The sequence below is a fragment of the Aphelocoma coerulescens genome, chromosome 2 (genome assembly GCF_041296385.1).
Source record: "Aphelocoma coerulescens isolate FSJ_1873_10779 chromosome 2, UR_Acoe_1.0, whole genome shotgun sequence".
NCBI lineage: Eukaryota > Metazoa > Chordata > Aves > Passeriformes > Corvidae > Aphelocoma > Aphelocoma coerulescens.
Window position 1 is genome coordinate 130,666,331 of NC_091015.1, and position 20,918 is coordinate 130,687,248.

The 20,918-nt window shown below is 43.7% G+C and overlaps 1 protein-coding gene across 1 annotated transcript in view; it reads left to right on the forward strand.

Moving 5' to 3' along the window:
- Window positions 1–19,935: 19,935 nt before the first annotated feature.
- Window positions 19,936–20,918, forward strand: part of CLVS1 (clavesin 1) — a 92,372-nt gene continuing 91,389 nt past the window's right edge. The window contains exon 1 of the mRNA XM_069004834.1: window positions 19,936–20,513. Coding sequence (XP_068860935.1) covers window positions 20,125–20,513 — 389 coding nt within the window. The 5' untranslated portion in view covers window positions 19,936–20,124. The remainder of the gene's footprint in view (window positions 20,514–20,918) is intronic.

A 20,918-nucleotide genomic window follows, 5' to 3' on the forward strand; every position in this document is an offset into this window, starting at 1 on the left:
GAGGTGGTGGTGTTCAGTCACAGGTTGGACTCGATGATTTCAGAGGTCTTTCCCAACTCAACTGATTCTGTGAATCTCTGATCTGCCATTTTGTGTCATAAACATTTGCCTATAGGAAGAGTCAGCAAACTGCACTGGGCAATCAGACATGGGGTGCTATTACGCAGTTTGTGAAAATCTTTCCTCTGCAAGCAGACTAGGCTTTTCACACTAAAGATGGTGCAAAAGAGACAAAATAATTTTTCCAGTAACTACCATCAACTATTGATGCTTTCATCACTAGGACACTGATTATACTGATAAATATTCTTCATGAGGTCTCCCTTGGGCTCATGTGTTTCACCAGATGCCTCCATGTCAGTGGCTTAGAGTGGAGTGATTTCTTTGGAGATCTGAAGTACCTGTCTTCCTGATCCTGCTAGAGACAAGTAAATGTCTTCCAAAAGGGTGCTCAAGATGGAAGCAAAGTCCTTCCATCTTGAGCACCCTGTTGGAAGACATTTAATTTCTTTTTTTTTCTTTTCATGTTTTCCAGATCTCATAAGCTTATGTGATTAAGGGGATTAGTTTGGAACTGAAGGAGGGATTTTTTTAAAATATATTTTGAGTACTACATGCCTTGCTGTTTTTTCCTCGGGTTTTACACTTGTCTGTAGCTTTTCAGATGTGCCGAAAAGCACGTGGTTTTCAGCAACATCTACGACAAGTAGATACTTGCCACCTCTTCACATTTTACTGTAGTTCCACAAGAAAAAATACCTGCAAGAGGAGAGAGACTGCAACTGTGTTGCACACAAATACCCATGTTGAGCCACTCCATCATATGGTTATTCACCCACCGCCTGGTTATTCGCCCGTGCAGGGTATCTGACACCTCCTGAAGGGTGCTGCAGGTCTGTGGCACTTAACATTCAACAGCAGGGCTTGAACAGCCTCTTCTCTGCAACGAGATGTCCAGTACATGGAGAGAGCCAATTCAATTTAATTTAATGATGGTTTCTCGGCTTTTGTCCAATGAAGGCACCACATCCTAGGAAGAGTGACAGACCAATAATTTAACCTTTGCATTAGTGTGGAGCAAACTGCTGCATGCTTTCATGGGATTGATTGTAAGCCCTGTATCAAGGAGGGCCAGACACAGTCCTCTCTGGAAAATCACAGCCTGTAGTTAAATCTTGACCTTTTACTAAAGGAGAAGCAAGGCTAATTGTGCCCAGCTAGTTAGGCAATAACTGAGCTTGAACACCTGATTAAAGAGTTTCTGGGATTTTATGCCTCTCCAGAGATGATCTGGCAGCCGTGATAGACTTCAACAATGCCTGACAGTGAGGGCTTCCTGCCAGAACCAGGTCTTTCTAGCACTTTTGCCGTCACTGAAACCACTTTTCCTCTGTGCCCAGAGGAAAAAATAGGTATTTGCAGTAGTGAAGTGAGAGATAGAAGAGAACAAGAGAACACATTTTCTCTCTCTTCTACATGCATACATGCACACACACAGACAGGCATGTCCCACAGCCATTAAAATCTCAGCTGAAGGGAGGAGATTTCTCAGGATGCGTGAGGTGACAGTCCTTGGCACTTCTCCAGCCAGCCCTCCTGCAGATCCTTGCTGCATGAGAACAAGCTGATTAACAGTTCTCCATACCCTGAAGCTGGGGCACTTAAGAGAAGGGGTTGTTCCTTTTATCCTGCAGCTGCAGAGAGGGTACCACAGCAGACAAGGTAATGAGAATTTTCCGATAGTCTCACCTTTCCCTTCCCAGCTGCTTTTCTCATTCTTCCTCTGTCCCTCCTCCCTCTGTCTTCAATGTACTTGCCCATTAATGATTTAAAAAAAATCCCTAGCTGGTACACACAGAAGTGCAAAGCTGCTGCTGAACAGACTCCGTTTGCCTCAGGATCAGTTCCTGCATCTGCTTGTGAGGCTGCCAGTCAGGACTGCAGATGATTTAAGAGGCTTTCTTATTGGCAATTTAGTTAAACCTGCTGTGCACAGCGAGGTCTTGGGAGAAGGAAGATGAATGCACATTTTAATGACTGAATCAGCATATATTGGGAACCAGGATGGCAGGAGCCTCGCCTCCCTCGAGGCTCACCAGCTATGACAAGCAAAAAACCTCCCTCCTGTTAAAAAGTACATGATTGCTGTATGCCCCACTGTTGGATATATATTCTAGATGGATTGTACCAGGGCTCCTCGATGACATTAAAACATACCCAGTGTTTTTGTAAGAAGATATTGGTGCTGTTTACACCCTGATTCCAGTGCTGAATGCCAGGAAGAATAAAACAGTTCTGTGGAGTGGCTTCAGCAGATTGATATATCCTTTATGCTCCTGTATGAAGTAGTAACATACAACATCAGACTGCCGATGGGTATAACAGTTGTTTTATATACAGAGATTTACCCCTGTGCTGGCAAGTTAGCACACCTCCACCACAGCAGCGAACTGGTGTTGATTTATATTTGCTGAGGATTGCAGCCATAACTCTTGTCTCCGTTTTTGTGCGTGTGTACAAATACACTCACGTACTTCAGTTTTCAACAGACTTCAGCTCTCCAGTGCAGCATCGTGTCCTCCATCTGTTTATATCTCCAACAAAAATTACTGTTGTTCTTCAGTCACAAATGTGAAATTATTCTATATCCTCAGTGACACTGAGATAATAGAATTTATATTGCACATATGCTTGTTTACACAGGCAAGATCTGTCATTATTACTGTTTCTGATTTATGTTATTGCTATCCAAAGCTGCATGCATTTATGTACACCATTTATTTAAAATTATTTCAGAAATAAATCATCACATAACAAACTAAGCAATCAGATGAGTATCCTGTTATTTGCCTCATCTCTAACTATTCCAACCCAACTACCAACATTCAAATCCTTTTTTATCCCTTCACAAGTTCCATTCTTGCACTTTGAGCTCAACTGTTAAAGCCACTTTGGACAAATGCATAGGAGCATATACAGAAAGGGAAACACACAATAGACTTTGGGAAGTCAAGGAACCCTGAAGTTAATACACGGGAGAATTGACATTAAACAGCTTACGTATTTCAAGCTCTTAACAAATAATAACTGAGATCAGTATGCTACAAATCAGACTGAAGTATTGCTTATATGCAAACTGATCCCAACACAGCAAGGAAGCAGATACCAGCCAGGTTTTTCCCAGGAGGATTTTTCTGAATCAATTCTTTAACAGTCGTCCTAAACCTCGAGGAACTCATCTACTTTTTGGACTACTTACCTCCTCGTACACTTTTTTTTGCCCTACCAGCCTACCTTAGGTTGTCTTACCCCTGCATCAGGAAGAACATTATTTCTGATATTCATCTTCTTAGGCAGTATGGTGAAGTTTTGCTGTGCTATTCTTTAAAGGTCATATCTTTGAGGTACTAGCTATGCAAAACCTGACATCTCACAATTTATTTCCCTCTGCAAAAGGACACTAAATTGTTTAGCAAGAGACTGCCTTATTGTTTAGACAGGGTAGCAGTGACTTTGTGAGTAACTGAACTCAATAGAAGCAGATCCCCAGGTGATTTAAATCACAGTTATCTCGCTAAAGTCAGCACAGTCAGTGCTGCCAAGTTAAAACAACTAAAGACATGAGGGCGAATCTGCGCCTTACTGTAACAGCACATCTGGGCCTCAAGTCAACGTTTCCAACACCCAAATGTCAGAGAGACACCTGTAGTTTTTTGAAGGCTGATTGATCATTGGAACCAAGCTACTCAGCCTAGGTCTACACTGTGAACCTCACAATCCCAAAATAAGACATCCATGGGATTAGACTGGTTCAGACATAGGCAAGAGATGAGGGGGAAAATTCTGGATGGCAGTTCTGAGAGCTTGACTTTACCTGAATTCTGCTGTTGGCCTCCAGCTCTATGTTGGATCTCATCACCAGCTCCTGTAATTCCCACGGAGTTGTGAACATTTCAGCGTCACCCCTCTACATGCTTGAAGCCAAAGCTTTGCTCATGTCCCAGTTACATGCTATTCTGAGAGTGGCAGAAGTGGTGATTGCACGTGAACTCAGCAAAAGAGTGAATTCTCTACATCAAGACTAAAAGTGGCAAAATTGGACCCTTCTCATTAAATAAATCATATGAACAATCAATTTGCATATGTTTTACTTTCTTGGGTATAAATTTTTAAATATTTTAAAGGTTCAGGAAACCTGGGAGGATTTATAACATGAATCCCTCTCAACTGTGATCTAAGAGTTACTTGTCCCTTAAGAATAATGATTTACTGGGTCTAAGCAGTTTTAGCATCATTATTTTTAACCTACTGAGGCTTTCAATGCAGTTACTTTCAAAGGAAATAGAACCAGATGGTAATTGTAGATTAGAGAAAAAGAATGAACTCCCAATTAATTATTAAAATTAACTGTTAATTTTAGAAACTTACAGCAAATTGTTCGCAAAAGAAAATTTCAAGCTACAAGAACATCTAATACTATATTATTTCTCAAATTCCCTGTTCACAAGATGTAAAAAATATTTTAAATATTGGAGAAATCACAAAGAGAAAGCAAATGGCACCAGGTATACACTGAATTGCTTCAAGGATCTATTCCCCTTCTTATATCAGAAAATCACAGAATGAGTAAGGTTAGAAGGCACCACCAATGGGGTTAATTGGTCCAGCATCACTGCTCAAGGAATATGCATGCACAGCATTCACATACACTAACCCTATAAGATGCTGAAGATCAATATATGTCTGTGTTACATAGATATATATCTCCATTTCCATCTTAAGGCACAGTGAGACCAGATTTCCACTTTTTTTGAAATTTATTTTTTTTAGGGTTAAAAAATTAATTCCTTACTGTGATGAATTAAAATATTTCAGTGGTTTTGGGATTTGTATGAATGAGAGAGTAATATCAGTAACATCAGAGAGGCAAAAATATTCAGACTAGCCCCTGGTTTCATCTTGGGAGTCAAAAATACTGCAAGAGAATGTGTGTCTAGTTCAACTGAGTGAAGACAAAATATTTTGCTGCACAGAGAGTAGAAACTATTAATCATGCCTAGACTATGGTGCAGTCAGCTACTCTGACCTTCCATGGCTTCCTTGAGAGTTATGGTACTTGAATCCTTTTGACTGGTGGTAAAAAGATACATTTTCTTTCCAAGTTTGTTATCTCCCTGTTTTTTGGCTTTTTTTAAAGAGAGTAACAGTATGTGTGGCAATAGGGAAGGTCAGTTTATAAAAAATTTAATATCAAAGTTCTGTTTCACTTTCAGAAAAGGCCACATAAAATATCCTCCCCTTCCAAACTGATCTACTCCCTCCATGTGTTCAGTCAGTTCTGATGCCTTCAGTGACAAACTGTGATTACCAGCACATTTTTCTCCCCTTAGCTGTGTGTATTCAGCACTGTAAATGAAAAAGGGCTGCAGCTCCAGTCTGTGCACACCAGCAAGGGAGTCCCTAATGTCCCAGACATACCTTCATGAAACTCAAAGTTTTATACCTTCAACACATTTTTTTCTGAGATCATAACTTCAGATGAAGTGTAATGACTGGGACAATGCAAAGAATGGTACCACCTGGAGCATGGTCTCAGAGTAGAGAAGATTTTGTACAAAAAAGTGATGAAGAAGTGATAAAGTGGTGATGAGAAAGAAACCTCAGAATATTTGCAGTGGGATCAATATAAGGCCCTGCTGTAATATGTTTAGAGATCGGCTTCTATCATAGTATTGTGCTATATGTCAATCATCCAGTGGCTCAGCAGGTACTGGTCACTTAACAGCAACACTAAGGGAGGAAAAAAACACGTCAATTAAACTGAATAAAAATATTAAATCCCCAAATATTAAGCATACATCCAATTTGGCAACTCATTTGACTGCCTAAGGCAGTTGGTTTATAGAGTCATGTTCATTCCACTTAATATTATTAACAATTCCCAGGGAAGTAGTGCATAGTTACAGTAGCTAGCACATTAATCTTTATCATATGTGCAAGAGTGGAAGCTTGGAACAGGTTTATGAAAACAGAGTGCTTATTCTTTTTTCTCCAAACTGATCTCTATGCAGAAAATAATGATCTAATAGGACTACTTACTAACTGACTATTAACTTCCCTGGGGCTAGAGATGTTTTTCCATCAAGTGCTGGGACAAAGGCTTTTGTGAGGGTTTTGAGCTTTCGGCCTTTGAACTTCTGCTTCTTCTCTTCCAGCCAATGTGATTGGGTCACAGGACGCAAAACCTCATATTCCAGTTTTACACATGCAGTGGGCTAAATTAACAGTTCTGCATGGAAATCATTCTAAAAGCACAAGTCATCTTCCGCACAGATTCCTTTTGCCTTTGCTCATTAATATTGGGGTGTTTCCTCTAAAAAGCAAGTGACTCTGGATGTACACTCTTTGAAAAAGAGCAAAACCCCTGGATCGTCCCCTTTTAAGGGAAAGCAAAGCTGAAAGGAATCCAATTGTGTTCACATTCTCCAAGTCTACTTTGTACATAAGAATATAAGAGAAGCCAGTACTGGGTCAGATCAAAGGTCCATCTAACCCAGTGTCTGTCTCCAGCAGTGATAAGCACTGGATGGCTAAAGTAAAGAATAAGACCAGGGCATAGGTATAATCATCCTTTCCCAAATATTACTCGAGCCTTCAGCAATTTGTGGAACAGGGTCTTCTTGAGTCAGAGGTTATGACTTCATGTTTAAAGACCCTTAATGGATTTTTCTTCCACAGATACGTACTACAATCTTCTGAAGTGGGAATTCCTGTGGAAATGAGTTCCACAGATTCACTAAATATTTTGTGAAGTATGTCCTTTTGTTTGAATCAAAGCTAGACCCTAGAAGGTTTCATTTCTCCTACTCCTAAACCTGGAAATGATACTGAGATATTGTTCAGGTTTATCTTCCTTATGCTGCTCTTTATTATGAAATATTGTGAATGATGGAAAAACCCCACACTGATATTTTATCTACACTTACTCCTCTCTTTTTTTTTTTTTTCCATGCCAAAGGATCCTACTCTATTTAGCTATTTCCCATCATTTATCACCTAGTTCTTCACTATACAAGATCCTTCAGTAAGTGACTCAGGAGACATGTCCAAAGCAAAGAGACCAAGAAAATCAGGTGACTTTAATCCACCAGTTCCCAGGAATTATGTTCCACAGTGTATAGCTATAACAAAAGAAGAAATGCACTTTGCTGGTACATTTTGTTGGGTTTATTGTGTTGATAGGAGCAGATCGGTGTGAATTTGCTCATTACATCACCCAAAGTCTTCCAAGTACAGCTTAATATGAATCTTATAAGGTTTGTATAGAAAGTGATTTTCAGAACCTAAAATAATGACAGAAGTTCTCCTCTCCTGTTCTTTCCACACTGCTAGCTAAAGCTTACAGACCCCTCTAATGAAAGATAGTTTGTGAAGTAGGTAGATGGCTTCATCAAAAGACATTAGGGAAGGACATTCTAGAAATGTATAAGTATTCTAGGAAACACTGTGAAAATTCAAGGAAGACAAACTCATCCTAAAAACACAGGCACTACATTGCATTCAAGTCCTGAACTTGAAGTACTTGGGAGAGGGGCGGAGAGAGAGCAGGGGTGAAGCTTGTCCTGTTTTTTAGATCCTTCACTAAACATTTGCTGTGGGTGCTGTTGATGACAGTCCCTGCAGTCTGACCCAGACAAACTTCTGTTCTAAACCCAGGCTGCCATGCTCATTAAGGCAGCCCATCGATAATACACGGCCCATTAAGATCACCCTTTCCATGGCTGCTGTAAATGCCGCAGGAGGCTGTGCTCTGCCCGACTTTTCTCTGGGAAAGGGGCGCTGCTAGAAGATAGGCGGCGAAGCCAATGCCTCTGGGTGGAAGCCCGCCGTGCTAAGCCCTCCCGGCCGCCAGCAGCCCCTTCCCACCCCTCCCGCGGCGGCGCGGAGCTCCCAGCGCGCATCCCCGGGGTGCCGTGAGCGCCGGGAGGCAGCCGGGCGGGCGGCAGGAGGGCTTAGGACCCAGGGGGACGGCAGTGGAAGGACCCAGGCTTTGGCGCACACGCCTCCTACCAAAAAAAAAAAAAAAAAAAAAAAAAAAAAAATCACAGCCCCGTGGAGCTGGCGCTCTCTCATTCAGTTTTCTAGAGAGATCTGAGCCGGAACCCAGGAGCCTTCTCTCCCACCCAGCTCAGCAGCAAGGACATCTACAGGGGGAAAAAACCCCACCCCACGCAGCCCCCCGCCGCCCCACGGCAGCTGCCGGCGCTGTGCAGGTATTTGGATTTGCCTTCTCTCGGGTTGCGCAGGGCGGCTCTCGGCGCTCCCCGCGCCGCCCGCCCCGCCGGGCCCGGGATGCGGCGTTTCAGCACCGCGGGGCGGACAGCTCCGGCCGCGGCGGCTCCGGGCCCGGCCTCCTGCTCCCTCCTGCTTCCCCCTGCCTGCCCTGCTTCCCCCTGCCTGCCCTGCTCCCTCCTGCTTCCCCCTGCCTGCCCTGCTTCCCCCTGCCTGCCCTGCTCCCTCCTGCTTCCCCCTGCCTGCCCTGCTTCCCCCTGCCTGCCCTGCTTCCCCCTGCCTGCCCTGCTCCCTCCTGCTTCCCCCTGCCTGCCCTGCTTCCCCCTGCCTGCCCTGCTTCCCCCTGCCTGCCCTGCTCCCTCCTGCTTCCCCCTGCCTGCCCTGCTTCCCCCTGCCTGCCCTGCTCCCTCCTGCCTGCCCTGCTCCCTCCTGCTCCCCCCTGCCTGCCCTGCTCCCTCCTGCTTCCCCCTGCCTGCCCTGCTCCCTCCTGCCTGCCCTGCTCCCTCCTGCTTCCCCCTGCCTGCCCTGCTCCCTCCTGCCTGCCCTGCTCCCTCCTGCTTCCCCCTGCCTGCCTTGCTTCCCCCTGCCTGCCCTGCTTCCCCCTGCCTGCCCTGCTCCCTCCTGCCTGCCCTGCTCCCTCCTGCTTCCCCCTGCCTGCCCTGCTCCCTCCTGCTCCCCCCTGCCTGCCCTGCTCCCTCCTGCTTCCCCCTGCCTGCCCTGCTCCCCCATGCCTGCCCTGCTCCCCCCTGCCTGCCCTGCTCCCTCCTGCTTCCCCCTGCCTGCCTTGCTCCCTCCTGCCTGCCCTGCTTCCCCCTGCCTGCCCTGCTTCCCCCTGCCTGCCCTGCTCCCTCCTGCTTCCCCCTGCCTGCCTTGCTTCCCCCTGCCTGCCCTGCTTCCCCCTGCCTGCCCTGCTCCCTCCTGCCTGCCCTGATCCCTCCTGCTTCCCCCTGCCTGCCCTGCTCCCTCCTGCTCCCCCCTGCCTGCCCTGCTCCCTCCTGCTTCCCCCTGCCTGCCCTGCTCCCTCCTGCTCCTCCTGTCTGCCCTGCTCCCTTCTGCTTACCCTGCTCCCTTCTGCTTACCCTGCTCTCCCCTGCCTGCCCTGCTCCCTCCTGCTTCCCTCTGCCTGCCCTGCTTCCCCCTGCCTGCCCTGCTCCCTCCTGCTCCCCCCTGCCTGCCCTGCTCCTGCTGGTTACCCTGCTCCCTCCTGCTCCCTCCTGCCTGCCGTACTCCCTCCTGCTTACCCTGCTGCCTTCTGCCTGCCCAGCCTCCTGCTCCCTCCTGCTCCCCCCCCGTCTGCCCTGCTCCCTCCTGACTACCCTGCTTGCTGCCTGTCCTGCTCCCTGTCTCCTGCCAGCCCTGCTCCCTCTTGTCCCCTGCCTCCTTCCAGCCAAGCTCTCTGCCTGCTGTCCTCCCTACTCACTGGCTGCCCTACTCCTTGCCTGCCCAGCCTGCTGCCTGTCCTGGTCCCTGCCTCCTGCCTATCCTGCTCCTCCTGTTCCCTGCCTCCTGCCAGCTCTGGCTGCTGACTCCTGCCTGCCCAGCTCCCTACCTGCCCTACCTCCTGCCTCCCAACATACCTCTCCTGTCTGCCAACCTACCTCTCCTGCATCTGCTTCCCTGTCGCCTGCCTGCTCTTTGCCCTGCCTGCCTCTTTCTCCTGCTCACTGCCTTGTCTCTATGTCCCCTGCCTCCACTGCTTTCCTCATGCCTTCCCTGACTCCGTACTCTCTGCCTCCTCTCCCTTTTACTTGGCCTGCTCCCTCCCTGTCTCCTTATTCTGCTCTCTGCCTCCCCTGGCTGCCTCTCCTGCCTAATCCTACCTGACTGCTCTCTGCCTTCTTTCCTCCCTCCCCTGCTCCCTGCCTCTCTTCTTTGCCCTGCCAGCTCTACTTCCCTTAGCTCCCCTCCCTCCTCTGCTTCCCTTGCCTCTCCTTGCCCTTCGTACTGCTTCCTGCCTCCTATCTAACCTGGCTCTTCTTCCTCCAGTCGTCCTTGCCCTCCTTCTCTGATTCTCTTCTCTCTGCTTTCTGCCTTTCTGCTTTCTGCCTTCTGCCTTCTCTGTCTGCTCTCCTCCCTGCCCTGCTCCCTTGCCCCCTTTCCTTCCTGCCCGTTTCCTCACTTTCCTCACTTTCCTGCCCTTTCTTCACCTTCTGTCTTCCTTCTCCATCACCAGCCTCAATCCTTCCTGAAAGGGGTCATGGGACTGTAAAAATCAGCTCAGCAGCCCAGGAGCTGGGCAAGGAAGGGAAAGAGCACAAGTTGGAAGGGAAAGTCCAGATCCAGTTTGAGACCAGGGAGAGATGAGGGGCATGTAGAGGAAAGGGTTAAAACTGGGAGTTAAGTTAATGAAGTAAGGACTACAGCCAAGTGTTGACATACAGGAGCTTGTCAAACAGCAGCGGATACCTGTTTGCTCCTCAGCAAATTGATGCCTGTTCTGACCAGTTTACTCATTCCAAAGAGGGATGAGCGATTAAAGGGAGGGGGGAATGTGCCAGGTCAGTCAACTGTATTGCTTTCCCAGTGGTAAAAAGTGATGGGTGCAGGGAAGAAGTGAGGTGAATCACACCTAGCCTGTGCATCCTTTGCTGCGGGAAGTCAAGAATTAAGTTGTGGTCTCTGCAAGAAGTGAGGGTGTTCATACAGAAAATAAATGCAAAGCAAATAACAGCTGGAGGGACCCCATGTGTGCTACTGGCCTGACTTTAATTCTGTTTGCAATGGTTTAATCCTGAGAGGGTGAGGAAGGTCATAGGAGAAAGGGAGTTTCCCCTTTTCAAAATGCTGATTCCTCAATTTTAACAAGCTCCGTGGATAATGAAGTTTAGGAGCAGATGGCTACTCATTGTCCACCACTGAATAGTGACTGGATCATATTTGGAAGAAAAAATTAAATTACAGAAATTCTGCTTTCATGTGCTGAGTAATCAGATGATAACATGGATTATCTCCAGTACTAAAAGTTAATACAATGCCAACATCTGCATGAGATATTATGTAACAGTATTATGCCATGCACTGCTTAGTGAAGGTACTGGTTTACTTTTTCATACAATAAGTCAGATAACCTTGTAGAGCTTTTCCTCACTTGCAGTCTGTATTCCAGCTTGAAGTTTACAGGGGCAGCTTGTGTTGTCATGTATCTGCTGTAAAATGCTGATGATTATTTTAAGAATTCTGTTGACTCACCCACCTCTAAAAACTACTGAGTATTTTCTAAAAATTAGGCTTTTGTAAGGCAAATGTAAAACAATGAAAGATATTACAACCTTTTTAATAAACCTTCTTAATTTATTATATCAGCATTTGTAACTTAAAATCTGTTGCAGAGACCGGATACTCTGAGTAGCACTCAGTGCTGCTGAGCAGTAGTGCAAGCAGTGTAACTGAGTTCAGCAATGGAGGAACTGCAGAATCCACGCCATAGCACTGGGTCATGATTCCTTAAAGTTTACGTGCCTTGAACACAGACATCATTTTCCTGCAACGTGTAACAGCAGCCTCCTCACCTTACAAAAAAGGATCATGTCAGTTGAAATAGTAATCTCATAAAAGGATGGAGAATATTTCCTTTCAAAAGACTGTAAGCTCATGCAATTGTTAACTTAAGCATGCAATTATTGAAGCAATTGTGCTATTGCTTGGCAAGTGAGTTTTATTTTCTCTCACAGCCTCGTGCTGTAGTGTCTCTGGCATAGACACAAACAAGATGTGACAGTTGGGTACCACAAGTTAAACAAAAGAAAGCAAGAAAAAAAAAGGAGGCAACATTAGTCTTTTATAGAGTGGAAAAACTGAGTAGAAGTTCTCATGAATTTTGGTCAGATGAGTTGTAATTCCTTTCCCTCTTGATCTAATGCTGCTCCATTGATTTAACTTGAGAAATTCCAAAAACTTTAGTGGGATTTTGGTATGTTTAGTTTGGTTTTTTCCTCAGTAATATTTATAGAAATAAACTTCTTAGGTCTGATATGTTCCTCCACTGAGAAAACAAACCCACACGGTACTATAAAGTTATATTAAGCTTTATTTCTACAAGCTTGGGAGAAGTTTCTATGTGCTTTGTGTTTGTGCTCAGACTTCAGTCGAAAGGAGAGAAAAAAAGAGGATTCCATGAATTTCTGGGTGCAGAAATACCTTCCTCTTCCCTTTCCCTTTCCCTTTCCCTTTCCCTTTCCCTTTCCCTTTCCCTTTCCCTTTCCCTTTCCCTTTCCCTTTCCCTTTCCTTTTCCCCTTCCCTTTCCCTTTCCCTTTCCCTTTCCCTTTCCCTTTCCCTTTCCCTTTCCCTTTCCCTTTCCCTTTCCCTTTCCCTTTCCCTTTCCCTTTCCCTTTCCTTTTCCCCTTCCCTTTCCCTTTCCCTTTCCCTTTCCCTTTCCCTTTCCCTTTCCCTTTCCCTTTCCCTTTCCCTTTCCCTTTCCCTTTCCCTTTCCCTTTCCCTTTCTCTTTCCTTTCCTCCCCTGACTGTCCCTCCTTCCCTTCCCCTACCCACTGCCACACAATGAGAAGCCACAGATGCTTTTCTCTGGGATAACATTTAAAGCAGAAAGAAGTCAACACTAATACATGAAGATTGCATTTGAAGGAACATAATCTTTCAAAACATGGAGTAAAAGAACTGCAAAATTAGATAAATGTCATGTTATTAAACATGTAGTACTGAATGTCTTGTTAATACGTTTTGTTCTTTCTTCTGTATATCTTTGTGCAGATGTTGTAACACAACTTGTCCAGCATTTAGGCATTTTCAGACACCAGCGTTATGATTGTGTGCTATCAGATTTCTACATATAGCTTCATTATGAGGCTTGGGGGTGAGAATTAATGTTTTGCACACTGTTGATAATTTCTGTGCAAGATGTTTCTATATTATTGGAGGAACTGAACTCTGTCCAATAGCAGCCAGGGTGCTTTTGCTTGGTGATGCTTGCAGCATGACTGACATGGAAGTTCCTCGTAACTGCTGCTTCTTTGGCATGCCACAGGTTCAGGCCACACGTTCCCATAGGGGTTTGCAGATTATCTGTGACTGGTGAATACTTACAACCTAAAAACTATGATTTGAAGAAAAATTTAATCAACCTCTTGAGGTTAAGGCTCTTTAAATTTTTTATTTATGTGTTGCTTAAGTTCTCCTCCTTGGCATGTGGTCCAGTTCCTTAATATTCAGGTAGTTAATAAGTTTTGCTCATTTTAGGTCAAAGGATAATGGGGCAGTTTTTTAATTTTATGTTTGCTAGACAACCTTGTCTGTCTCTTCTCATGCCTGGCAGCTTATAGGAATAACAGGACTACTTCAGATTGGTGCTGCAGATGTGCCTGCCCTACATACTGTGCAGAGAGCAGCAAAGAGCAGTTGAGTTTCTGCCATGTTTCGTGCCATGGCTAAATTACCACCACTGGACATTTAGATGCAGCCTGAGGGCAACCTCTAACTCAAACTAACAAGAAGATTGTAGAACAAGTAGGAATGTATGATGTGTTTTTTTTACTGAACTGGAGGAAATGTTAGTTTTTGTACCTGAGCTGAGAGATGCTACCCTGGGAAAATGTGAGAAACAATCAAATTCCCCACACAGCTGTTATAGTCACAAACATTCACTATTTTCATAATGACAGGAAGCAACAAATCCCTAGTGAAGGTTTACAGGAGCACCAGTACTTGGAGCAGAAAGACTTGCAATATTTAACTCATTTATGTTCACTGGGAGAATCTAGTCCCTTAGGAAAAACCACAGAGAAGTAGTGGTGAGGCCACATCCAGAGTATTGTGTCCACTTCTGGGCTCCTCAGTACAAGAGAGACATGAACATATAAGAGAAAGTCTGACAAAGGGTAAAGAGGATGATGAAGGGGCTGGAGGGTCACTCACAGGAAGAAAGGTTGAGAGAGCTGGGACTGTTCAGCCAGGAGAAGAGCAGGCTCAGGGGGATCTCATCAGTGTGTTCAAATACCTGAAGGGAAAATGCAAAAAGGATGGAGCCAGGATAATTTCAGTGGTGCTCAGTGCCAGAACCAGAGACAATGAGCACAAACTGAAACATGAGAGGTTCCTTCTGAACATCAGGAAATATGTTTTTACTGTGAGAGTGACTGAGCACCAGCACAAGTTCCCAGAGAGGCTGTGGAGTCTCCCTCCTTGGACGTACTCAAAAGGTGTCTGGACAGAGCCCTGGGGAGCCAGCTCCGTGAGGCCCTCCTTGAGCCGAGGGACCGGATGCACTCCAGAAGTTCTTTCCAATCTCAGCCTTTCTGTGATTCTATAAGAATCTGAGTAGCAGCCAGGCTGTTGGACTTGGGATACTAGATAGACCTGTTGGGAACACCCATAGGGAGTTTGCTCTTTGCAAGACATAAAGAAATGATACACTTTGGGAGTCCTGATTGTGCTTTTGAAGCCTAAGGGGATTATGTTGGAGATGCTGGCAACGTTGCAGTCTACCTCTCCATTTCCTTGTGTGCAATATGGCTTCATGTTTTTCTTACAGTGCAGAGCATTATGCATAGAGAGGAAAGATTCCCTGGATGTTAACATGTAAGCTTATGCCTCAGGAGAGATATGATCTGTTCCCAGCTCTGTGAAATGTGTCCTCTGGGATCTCAAGCAAATCACTCAGGGCTATGCTTCTCCCCACAATCTGTGGAAGATGCCATGGTCTTGCAGCCAAGGACAAGAGAGAGTCAGTTTTGCTCATTGCTCTTTTGAAATTGGTTCATGGAGATGGGGTAGGTCCCTTTCTATATCTGACTACTCCACTTCCAGTACATGTTGCTACTAAGGTACCACAAGGCCACAAAGTGCCATAGGAACCATTCCTGTAGGTACAGGTATGGATTCATCCTCCCCTGTCCTTATGGAGCAACCTCTGCTAAGCAGAACATAGCCCTAAGAGGTTTTCCAGAATTAACATCAAAATATTTTTCAAAAGAAATTTAATGAGATGACACCCACACTCTGAGATGAAATCATTCTATATTACACTTTTCCTCCCTCCCTGCCTACTCCCTTCCTCTTTGGTATGATTCTAGCAGCTAATATCTGTATGAACGCTAGGAGTTAGGAATTATATAATGAGCCAAACCTTAGCAGTGATGCCTCTTAATACCAGGTGAGGATGAAATGCTAGTGCCTTCTCAATTTGAAAATTGTGGTACTGAAATTTCACATGGCATATAGCTTTGGACTGGATGGAAAACACTTGGTAGATAAAGAGACAGCTAAAATCTTTCTGGAGCTGAATTGGATGGGGAAGGGCCAAATGGAGATGAGATGCTTAAAAAACAAGAGGTGTTCCAGGGACAGTTAAGTGGGCAGGAACAAAATGATCCAGACAAGTGCCATCATCACTGAAGGCAGGTTTTGGCCAATTTTCGACGGCACGCAGTGCAAATGAGGATTGAATGCTGACCCAGAAGCTGTCACTGAAGAATGAGCAGTAAGGCACATTAAAATCTTTGAATGAAAAGTGCTTTGTATATTTTGGAAAAGTACTATTTTCATTTTAGTTTGCATAGTAAATATTACTGTATATTTTATTATTAACTTTTTTTTTCCTGAGTATCATGCAAAAATATAAGCTGCTTGTCTGCAAAGTGTATCCCACTTTCAACATGTTACCTATGCTGAACACTCACTGTCCCTTGTCATTCCCTTGTTGGGACTGAAAATGAATTAGCCAAAATTGTATGTGGCACCACAGTTTTGGTGGAAATTTCCCTCCTTGTTTTGGTGTTAATATGTTGTGTTTCAAATCTCTGTAATTTTTTTTTTTCATTTAAGGCTGAATTTTGTTGCTTTGGAGGGATGATTTATTATAAGGGGCTGTGAAAAGACATTAGAAGAGCAAACAGTCCCTTGGGAACACAGAGTCACAAGACAGAAAAACAGCTGTTGAGACTGTAACACACTCTAGTGTGCCAACAGGCAGCAACAATATTCAAAACAGGGAAAGAAGACCCGTGTCTTCATTTGGAAGAAAAAACAACCTTGCACCAAATTGAACAAAGATATAAACATCTAAAAAATTGGCAGATGGATCAGAGCTGTACACAACACCGGAAGAGAAGGAGAAATTGCCATGTGTGGGAGGAGGTGAAAATGGAGATGAAGCTTCTGTTACATCTTGGGAATCAGAATAAATCAGAACCATTTGAGAAAGTGCAGTGACAGTTAAACTGGGTAGCTATGGAGCACTAAATTTATTGTCAAGGTTAGCAGTGGGAGAACCAAATCATTCACTGATGTCTATCAGGCTCCTTGAAGGCAATGTGTGGATTGCTAACCTCATGATTTGCCCTACCATTCTGAGAGTGACAAAATTGTTCATACATATTTTAGATTATTTTGCAATATATAACTTCACACCAATAAAGTACTTTAGTGCAGTCTGTTCCGGGTGATAATCGGGATAATCTACAGATAACTGTAATCCATGGTTATAGCTCAGCTCACTATCAGAAAACTCTAAAATGCATTTAGAAATGGATCTTTTTTTAGAATGAGTATTTGTAAGTTGCTTTTTGGCAACAACATCTGACGGGAAAGGACTGTATCTCCCTCACCTTGGGATAATCCTGGGCATTTAAATTAGTTAAAACAGTAGGCAACTTTAATAAAAATAAGTAAAATAGTTTTTGACATTAAATAGTTGGGGAACCAATAAGAAAGGCCAGACTTTATCTGCTTGGTCAAATCTCTTTTCTTCTGGAGCAGACTGCAGTTGACCTTTCAAGAATTTGCCACACTGCCAAAGAAGCATCTTGGTGGAAGTGGGAGACAGAAAAGGAGCAGAGGAAGGGACAATTTTACTCCCATGAACTCCTAGAAACAGAAAACTGATGAAGTGGGGACTCTGTGTGTGTGTGTGTGTGTGTGTGTGTGTGTGTGTGTGTGTGTGACTGTTATCTGCTGCTAGTCCTTGGATGTTTTAGAACAGATCCAGAGGAAGGCCACAAAAAAGACCAGAGGGCCGGAGTACCTCTCTTACAAAGACAGGCTGAGAGAGTTGGCGTGCTTCAGCCTGGAGAAGAGAAGGCTCCAGGGAGACCTTACAGCAGCTGTCCAGTACCTAAAGGGAGCCCCTTTAGGTAAAGATGGTCACAGACTTTTTACTAGGGCCTGTAGTAATAGGACAAGGGCTAACATTTTTAAACTGAAAGAGGACAGATTCAGATTGGATATAAAGAAGAAATTTTTTTACAATAAGGGTGATGAAGCCCTGGAACAGGTTTCCCAGAGAAGTTGTGAATGCTCAAACATTGGAAGTGTTCAAGGCCAGATGGAATGGGGCTTTGAAAAACCTGATCCAGTGAAAGATGTCCCTGCCTGTGACAGGGAAGTTGGACCAGATGACCTTCAAACGTCCCTTCCAAACCAAACCATCCTGTGATTCCATGATTTTGTGATTCTAAGCCACAGGAGCACTAAAGGTGTTGTAATTCATACTAAGTCCTAAGCCAGAGCTAATGCAGACCCCAGATAATCTTCTTGCTTCCAGACCTCTGCTTAACACCTTTGAGAACAAAGAGTTTCCATACTCTACCGCTTGCTGTCAAAACTAGGGAGGGACCAATCCTGGCACCACACTCCCCTAATGAGTGTCACACTTAAATACTCCTAGCTCTCCTAACTAGCTCATGGAGGCAATTGCAACAAAACCCATGATTTATGCAAGAAAATGCTAATGTCACCATTAAGTTGAGATCTCAGTCACAAAATATTGGCCTGGTTTCTCTATGGCCTACTGTAATTTTACATCAGTGGAATTAGGTTGATACCATAGGAGTTATTCTAATTTGGTCTAATAAAGGCAAGAGTAAGGCAAATAACTGTTACTTTATTTTTATACAAGGAATCCACCCTATTACAGCTCTAATTCCTTTAAGAATTTAATAGCCTGCACTCATGGAGTACCCCTCAAAACATGGGGAATTGTTCTCTGGAATCATTTGCACTCCGTAGTGCCTTTTCAAAGCCCTCTTTTCTCCCAGCTCTGCCTTTCCTCGAATTTTCCCAGGCTGATCAATCATCAGATACTCTGCTCTGCAGGTAGCTCTTTTCAACTCCAGCTCCACAGTGAATACAGAAAGAGGATGCTTAATAAACTCTCCTTTGTGTCACCCACAGAAAAGTCCAATTCATATTGCTGTTAAATGAAAAGCTTATCTCCCACCACAAATGTCCTTTAAGCAAATATGCAGAAACACTCTGTATTTAAATTTTGGGATCTCATCCTTGGGCTGCAGCTGTGGCATCTAAAATGTAGTTTTTATCAATAACATGTAAGGTCACAAAGGAGGGAACTGAGGCACTCCTTGTGCTCATTGACTTCCAGGTCCTGCAACATAACTTTGAGCAAATCCAGGACCAAGAAATGCTTTGGATGCTGCTCTCCCCTTTGTTTGATCTGAGAATGCTGAACCCAGGGGAGTAGCTGAATGAAATGGTTGTTTTGCTATAAATAATTCATAACTTTCCAAACAGCTTTCTTCAAATACAAAAAGTATGTCTTTTACTGAAGGATTTCCTTTAAATTTTTAAAACCAATTTTTCTTTTTCAGAAATTAGAAAGAGAGATCAGTTAAGCAGTGAGGGTGGGGGGGGGGTTGTTTGCTTGTCTGTTTCTGTGATGGCTGAAAAATTGTATGGATCTTGATCTTTCCTCACACACATATCACATTGGAACAGACCTTGATCTTATTTCGCCCAAATGTAGCTACACAGACTATGATGACAGCCTCTTGTTAATTATGTCACTGAAATGTAAGAGACTCACTGTACCGTTTTGCTCATACATAACAGCTTAAGCAGATTTTCTTCTAACACTTGTAAAAACAAATTCTAGGTAAAATACAAAAATCAAAATGAAATTCAGAACTAGGTATTCAGGAAAGCTACAATATACAGAAAAAAGGAATTTTGAATAAAATATGTCTCTTTTCAACTAAAGCACCAACCCTGTCAGATTGGACACATCAAGAACCTTATTTGTGGAAAGGTTCCCATGAAGATGTATTGAGTCTCAATGGGAAATATTTTCAGTGAGGTTCTAAAAAGTAGAAATTATCCTTGGTATTGGTGGAGTTTTGGTTTTTTTAAAAAACAGTTTTACAGTCAACTCAGGATCTTAGTCAAGGAGAGCTACAAGCTTATAGTACAGATGATAAAACGAAATCAAACAGTTGTTCTACTTAGTATGATGAGGGTAAATCTGTTTACCTATGAAGCTGAAATGTTGCTCCTATTAGGGGTGGAAAAAAATTACTATTACTTTTGCTGTTCTAATCCTTGGCTTGAAGTTGGGGATGCTGCACCTTCCACATTTCTGTAAGACAACTTTGAGAAATGTATTCTAATAATAAGTTGATACAGCTTAGTATTAATTGTCAATAAATCAGATTGCTTTTCTGAAAGCCTGAATACATATGTTCAAGATGTTAGTGACTGCCTTATCTTAAATGCACCCATTCTGAAATTACGTGACTGCTATCCTCCTACATATGAAGCATACAAAGAAATTTTATGGCTAAATAATTTCAGAAATGCATTCCTAAAAACTTTATACACACATTTAATCTTTCTTTTATATATTTTCTTTTTCTTTTAGTAAGTGATGGAATAAACAACACTTTCCTTTGGAAGGAGTATAGTACATGTGAACGGCCTGTTACTCTGCAAGAATAAGGAAAGCCCTTTGCTTTAATTTGTTAAGTATCAGCTTGATAGCAAAAAGCATCTGAATGGCTCGCACTCACAGCAGACCATCAGTTGAATGGGACCAGCACTTCTACTAAAACATCTGAAGTTAAGGATTTGGAAAAGAGGTTTTTGCAGAGATGACCCATTTACAAGCTGGACTTAGTCCAGAGACTATAGAGAAAGCCCGCCTGGAACTGAATGAAAACCCAGACATTTTGCACCAGGATATCCAGCAAGTCAGGGACATGATCATCACAAGGCCTGACATTGGATTTTTACGTACAGATGATGCCTTCATCTTGAGATTTCTCCGAGCCAGAAAGTTTCACCAAACTGAGGCCTTCAGACTGCTGGCTCAGTACTTCCAATACCGCCAATTAAATCTGGATATGTTCAAAAACTTCAAGGCCGACGATCCAGGAATCAAACGGGCTCTGACAGATGGGTTTCCAGGAGTCCTGGAAAATCGCGACCACTGTGGCAGGAAGATTCTTCTGCTTTTTGCAGCCAACTGGGATCAGAGTAGGTAAATGTAGATAGTGTCCTTATCTTTTTACACACACACTCAACTCGTAATGGAATATTTGTCACCATCCTTGAAGCAGCAAGGCCATTTTCAGCAAAAGATTTTGTAACCATATATCCATTTCACTATAACTTCCATCTCACCTGATCACCTGCCAGTCCTCATTATTAGGACATACGACCATTGAGAGATAAGGGTATATGAGTGTGTCATATAAGTAGCTCATGTCTGGGGTTTTTTTAAAGAAATATTTCCAAATTTTAGCCAGATAATGTTTTGTTTCTATACATACATTAATGTCGATTGTAAGTTACTTCAGCTGTATCATAGAATAGCCAAACAGTATGACAAAAAAGCAAGTGTCTCAGAGCATGTGGAGGTTCTTGTAGCTCTCCTGGTGCAGAA